Raw genomic sequence first — 6,780 nt, forward strand, 5'->3', positions numbered from 1 at the left:
GCTTCAAGGTCTGGACGCTGATCTGGTTTGAATCCAGAGCAACAGGATCCCAAACCGACCAGGCAGGTCAGAGAGAGCAGGAGCAGCGTCCATTGAGTTCCCCCATTTGCAGCCCGTGGGAGCGCTGCCCTGCATCACCGGGAAAGCAAAACGCCAGCAGCTTCCATGACCCCAGCTGGCCATGGGATGGACATCCAAGTGGGCTGCCCCTTTTAGCAACAGTCAGGAGGCTCTTTGTCTCTGCAAACAAAGATCAGTATTTCACGATTGTAACAACGCTCATGCAACACGATCAAATTGTTTTTTGGCAGATATAAAGAGAAACACCTGATGGAAACACCACCCCAAAGACTCCTTTCCTTCGTCCTGCACTTTGCCACACACAACCACAGTGTTAAACGCTTACCTGGGACAGGGCTCTTGCTCGAGTTTAAACTCTGAGTCTCCGGGCTCTCCTCCAGTTGCCCGTCTGCTTCTGCCTCTTCCTTCTTTTCAGGATCTTTTACCTCTTCGCTAAGAGTAGTTCTTGTGCTCTCCTCTCCTTCTAAATCTCCCTGGACAACAGGGAGGGCACTAGGAGATGGAAGAGGAGGTGGAGAAGGAGCTGTAGTGGTAATGGCAGCAGCAGCAACAGAAACCGGAGGAGAAGGAGGCGGAGGGGTGGGAGGTGGGGTTGGAGGAGGAGAGGGAGCAGCGTGAAGAGCACTGGAAGATGGCACGCTTTCCACTTCTGCTGGAGGTGCTTCTGGGGTCTCCAACTCAACAGTCAATGGCGCGACATCCGGCTGGGCTACATCTACTACGCTCTCTGCAGCAGTCACTTTTTCACTAACTCCGTTCATTTCATTAATTAGATTAGTACTAGCAGTCACTGGAATATCACTAGATGCTACACTACTAGGCTCCTTGCACGCCTCGGCATCAGCCTCTTCCGCTGGCGAAGGGTCCGATGTGTCCGTGCAGGGCGCGGCATTAGATATAGGCATTGCCTCCTCTTTTGGGGAAGCAAGTTCACATTTCTCCTCTGAGTCAGCTGTGAATGGGGGTTTACTGGGAACGGTGACAACAGCAGCAGCAGCAGAAACAACTGCGACGGGGGCAGCTGGGGTCGGAGATGGAGCAAGAGGAAGCTCTGCTGGGGTTTCCACAGAGGTGGCCTCGGTCGTCTGGCCAGCTTGATCTTTCTTCTCCCCAGTCGGTTCTGGTCTGAGGACTGGAGAGGGAGGTTTTAATACTGGATCTGGTTTTGGCTTCTCTTCTGGGAAAAGAGAACAACAATAAAAAGGCAGTGTTACAGACAGCACATCAACTCCATTTGCCTTTGCTGTATTTAAGGCTCCTTCCCTTGGCTGTCCTTGCCTGCCACCCAGGAAGCTCCAAGGAAGACCCCAGAGGCACCTGACGCCAACCTTGGCATCTAAAGGAGAAGTCCTGACAACCTGAGCTGGCAAATCTGAAAACGCAACTGCTGCTTCTATTGGTGTGCATGTAGGCTTTGCAGTAAATTGCAATCCTTTGCAGAGAAGGCACATAAGCATTTTATATAATATGGATATTTTGCAGAAATTGCTGCTGAACATAGACTTTTTCTTGATGGAAGTTACAAAAGACAGAAATACGCTTTAGTTGGACTCTGCCTCAAAGGAGCCTGGGGTTGTAACAGGCACCAGTAACCCCCAGTCGGTCTCTGCCACTGTTCCTCCTCTTTGTGAAACAGGGAAACTCCTCCACAACTGACACCAGGCCATTCTTTTACGTACACCATGTGCCACATGAGATACAACTAGTTTATTTTTCCACCTGGTATTTCTCAGTGCCATCACCCTTCAGCACATCAGACTAAAGGACACAATCTCCCTTTTTTTTTGTTCTATATTTTAGCAGAGACACCGTTTTCCAAAGAAAGGAAACCCAAAAGGGATTTACGCGCAGCTGCCACTGAAGAACAGCATCGTCACCTCTTGATGTTCGTGGCCTAAGGGGATTGAGGAGGGTGGGAAATGCACGGTGAAACACAGCCACGTACCAAACCAAACCCAAAATACCATGAGCAGACAAGTCCTTGTACCTGTCCTGTGATCAGTAACAGCCTTTGCAACCCCATCCCTGCTATGGCCATCACCTGGCTCTCAAAGGGCTCCATTTAACACACTGATTCCCACTTCTTTTGAACAAAATGTGAGTCCCTAAAAGACTCTCTCCCAGTCCTGTAGATGTAGACCATAAGATCTTGCTTAGGACAGCACCTCCATGCCACTGCCAGGCAGATGAGACGAGAATTGCTCAAAGTCAATCATGCAGATGGCAGGGACTCAATGGTCCAGTTCCTAACAACACTATGAGGAGGTTGGCTTGATCTGTCCTCTGCTCCGCTCCATGAATCCAAAATACCCCGGGGCTTTCTGAGCACTGAGGCAATGGAGAATTCCTTCGGGACATTGCCACAACAGGAAAAAACAACTCTAGAAAATCCAGAGACACAAACCTCCCTGTTCAGATTAGGAAATCAATGGCTACATCCAACCCCAAATCATCAAAATTCAGGTAGAACTGAAGAGATGTGGCTATATGGCTTCGCTTGGTCTTTCCTAGCTCTGCTGGCTTTCCATCTGGGGCTTATTCAACAGACAGGCTGAAGGGAAAGGGTTTTTGAAGGAGAACCCATCTGAAACCACTTGGAGCACCAAGTCCCATCTTTAGGAACAGCTGGAGCAATGAAGAGCCTCACATCAAGGCATCGACAGCCAAGAGCGTTACAGGGAGGACCACGGCCAGAGCAGTAGTTTATCAACTTAATGAGGCACGCAGGGAGAGGGCTGTGGATGAGGATGACAAACGAGGAGACAACGACAGGAGAAAGTATCCAAACAGCTGATTTCGATTCTGAAGGCTCCGTGGAAGAAAAAGGACCCGGGAACTGGTTTATAAAAGAAAATGCGTCACCTCCGATTTCTGGAACATCTTCTGCAGAGAGCTCATGGAGCATTCTTGACATTTACAGCTCGCTATAAACAACTGCCTGGATATTCTCTGCCTTGAGTCAAATGAGATTGCTTAAAAAGAAAGCAGCATTTGAAGTGTCTACAAAAACATTCCTAGAGATAAAAAACATGGCAAAAATATACAACTGCATTTTAAACACACTTTGTTCTAACTACACCTTATTTGGGGAGTATGTTAGCCACCGATACAGGTTGTGCGTGCAAAAATTCAAGGACAAAGGTCATTTGAGGAGGGGAAATTTCTGAAGAACAATGAGCAGATTTGGTTAACGAGAAGTAAATCTTAACTTGACCACTGCGGAGAACAAGTCTCAAAGTCCTGGCAAAGGCACGTCCATCCCTGCCAGCTCTTACAGGAAGGGTCACGTGAAACAACACAGTTGGGGAAGGGAAAACAAAAATCAACGCAATTCATCCAGATTGAATCCGGTCCCTCGCTTCTCCTAAATACTCCAATATCATTGTGTACATTATATTTAGAAAGTATTTACTGGAAGCGCTGGGCTGTTCCGGAGGAAGGCTTGCTCCAGCAATACTTTTTTTTTAAAAGAGCTCCAGATAAATACAAATTTTGCAAAACTACACTTCATTAGAAATACTTTTACAAACTCCGCAGGGCAGTCGCTTGCTCTCTGCTCCACACAAAGCCACGACAGCTGGAAGGGAGCTGGGTCGCTGGGTGGTCGCGGTGGCACAGGCAGCCCCGAGCCCTGGACAGGGCAGATTTTACTGGATACAGGAATTTATCCCTGCTCTGTGGTGTTTATCTGAAAATAATCGCTGGGCCAGCTGCCATTTTTCCATCTTTTGTCCCGATGTGAGCGTTCGCAGCGATGCTGGCTTCGCAGGCAGATTTTGGAGCACGCGTTCCTGAGTCACGGTGTCAGCAGCGGGGCTGGGAGTATTCCAGGCGCTGGGATCTGACAGTAATCTGTTTTCCACACACCACATTCTGCATTCTCCACGTCTGATACATTGCAGGATTTGGAAGGAGGTTCAATAATAACACTAATAACAATGTTGTTATTAATAATAATACTCCTAACATCCCAGTGAACCTCCGCGAGCTGAGGAAACGTGCGCAGCTCTGATTTCATGCACAATTATTCCCCGTTACAACTTCTGCACCAGCCTGGCCTGCAGCCAGGATCCCGCACGTTCTCCATCAGCTTGACCTGAATTCCCCAGCAAAACCCCAGCTACTGCAGCCCGGCCGACACATACGCCCCAGGGACACCTACAGGAACAACAGCTAACTGCTTGTCCACAAATAATGCCGCTTTTCGGGGTATTACAGCAGCAATTCCTACATTCCTCCAAATCACACGTGAACTCTGAAGGCTGAAAAGCCAGCAGCTGCTTTAAAAGCAGCCAAACGCTTGTCTTTTAAAGAAGAAAAAAAGGATATTAAATGCAACACAATCCCAAATTCAGCCTCACTGATGACTCCAACATAAAAACACGGGGGGCTGCAGGGAGAGAGGAGAGGCTGGGTCTGGTGGCTCCGCTCCCCTCCCCAGCCCCGTGCACCGGCCAAATGCTGCGCGTGTTATAAATAACTGCAAAACCATCGCTGAACATCACAAAATGAGGATGGGAGCTTTACGGCGAATTTCAGCTGCTGCAAACGAGCGCAGGAGGCGAAGGGCACAAGGGAGAACGCGATCCCCAGGATGAATGCAGCAGGAGGGATCTTAAGGGAAGCACTAATACCAGTTTTAACAGACACTTGCTTAGGAAAGCCACACAACCCTATCTATGACTATTTTTATCTTAGAACAAATAAAATTTCAACATCAGGCACAAAGTGAAAAATGACTCTGATACCTTGGCACGTATGTCTGGAAAGATGTGTCCCCCAAGTCACTAGCTCGGTATAAAGAAATAAATGTAACAGTTTCTAAACTCCCTTCACCTTTAACTCACTCCATCCTGTGACCAACACCACGGCTGCTCCCCCCACCCCGCTGTCAGTGCTCTGCAATGGTTACATAAATGTGCTCTTGAGCGGTTTTCGGACTGGAACAAATGTTTGAATCTTTCTGGGATGGAGCGGAGATAAACACAGGAAAACTCAGCAGTGCTAAATCCCAGTGCGAGCCCTGATTGCTATTTAAACCAGCACAGCCAGACCTGTGTAACCAACTAAAGAAAGACCACTTACTCCCAGTTTACTTACAGTTGCCTGTGAAGGGATTAAGGTAAAGCAAGAGGGGGAAGACGGAGCAGCAATGAGTCTGTGAGCTATGTTCAGCCAGCTTTGACCTATGTTAAACCTACCCATAACTTCTTCAGCTGACAGAGACAGCTACGTTTTGCACAAAGATCTGGACAAAGCCACACGCTCGCTTCAAGTGGGAGACGCGACCAGACCATCTCAAAAGGTCCCTTTTTTCAACCATTTCTAGAGACTGCAGCAGTCTAGAGATGTGTCTGTGGAACAGGTTTCACTGAGGGAAAACCCTGCAGTCTACGTTAGGGCCGCTTCTTTTCCTCTTTTCTAGAGGTGCACTTCTCCGGGGCTCAGTTTTCCTCTAGCAAATACTCCAAAAAAGATCTCAAAGTTTGCAAGCCATGCTCTTGAGCAGATGCCCCTTCTCGACTCTCGTACGCATCGCTCCAGGCAGAAAACTGCACTGCTGCAATGCAGTGAGTAGCCGGGAAGCAAACAGCGCCGTCAACGCCGCATCGCAACACCGAGTCCCTTAATGCGGCGGCAGCGTACACGTTATTAACTACAGCTTTTTAATGGCCTTTAGGTGGCTATAAAATTTCAGGGGGGGAAGAGACTTGGCAGGCTCCATTCACCCTCCCGGGACACATCAGTTTAAAAAAAAAAATCTCCCTTCAAATGTATATTCTCTGATATGAGAAGGAAATGTAATCACTTTCAGAAACTTTTCTATCTGTGCCATTTCTACTAAAGTCAGCAAAATCTGCTATGTCATTTGTGAGACACTTTGCACATTAATGGTCTTTTTTTCTAATTAATATTGCCCACGTCCTGTAGGCCAGGATACACATGCAGCTGTGGAGGAGCCATAGGATGCTCCGGTTACGTGCCACTGCTATGGGTAATTGCTCAAATGATGCAAAACCTCTCTGGCTCAGAGCATTTTTCCCAACCACACACTTGTTGCTGAAGGATGGCATGTGGGTGAGCGGAGGTTCACACTTCTGGGTGCTCTGGAACAACGTTCAGGACATATCAGCTTGAATACAATTATTTTTAACCAGTTTCACGTTGGCAAATTTCAATTAATTCCCTTAGCAACACATGTTAAGATGTTCCACGGGAGGAAAAGAAGTCCCTCCCTCCCATTTCTGCTGCCTGCTTGTCTCCAAGCCAAAAATACTCAACTAAAACTAGAAAGGAGGAAAAAAAAATCACTAAAAATAATGAAGGAGGAAATATCCATGGACAAACCTTGCTTCGGGGCGCTGGGCGCAGCGACGGGGCTGCTGGCGGCGAGCTGGGCACTCTCCACAGTCCCATAAACCACAGGGCTGTGTTCGGGGACCTGGCTGGGCAGCTGCTGCGATTGGAAGTACAAAAAAGGGTGATAATGAGCGTGCGAACAGAAAAACTGGCAAAGGGGAGCACAAGCAGGAAGTGGGGAAACGGGAATGGGGTGGGAGAGAAACGAGAAACAGAACAGGGGGAAATAAAGAGAAAAGACAGACAGACCGATTGAATAAATTCAGAAAGTACACGGGAAAGGGAGGGACGAGAAGGAGGCAGGGAAAAGAGGAAAAAGAGACAATTTCAGTTAACAGC

At 48.0% G+C, this 6,780-nt stretch overlaps 1 protein-coding gene across 1 annotated transcript in view; it reads right to left on the reverse strand.

Annotated features, from left to right (window-relative positions):
- Nucleotides 1–406: 406 nt before the first annotated feature.
- The window catches only part of LOC104547044 (eukaryotic translation initiation factor 4 gamma 3-like), a gene marked incomplete at its 3' end in the record, with an annotated part of 57,726 nt that continues 51,352 nt past the window's right edge, over nucleotides 407–6,780 (reverse strand). The window contains exons 9-10 of the mRNA XM_010192594.1: nucleotides 6,430–6,535; nucleotides 407–1,258 (exon numbers count right to left, since the gene is read on the reverse strand). Coding sequence (XP_010190896.1) covers nucleotides 407–1,258; nucleotides 6,430–6,535 — 958 coding nt within the window. The remainder of the gene's footprint in view (nucleotides 1,259–6,429; nucleotides 6,536–6,780) is intronic.

The sequence above is a fragment of the Mesitornis unicolor genome, unplaced genomic scaffold, assembly GCF_000695765.1.
Source record: "Mesitornis unicolor isolate BGI_N332 unplaced genomic scaffold, ASM69576v1 scaffold41799, whole genome shotgun sequence".
NCBI lineage: Eukaryota > Metazoa > Chordata > Aves > Mesitornithiformes > Mesitornithidae > Mesitornis > Mesitornis unicolor.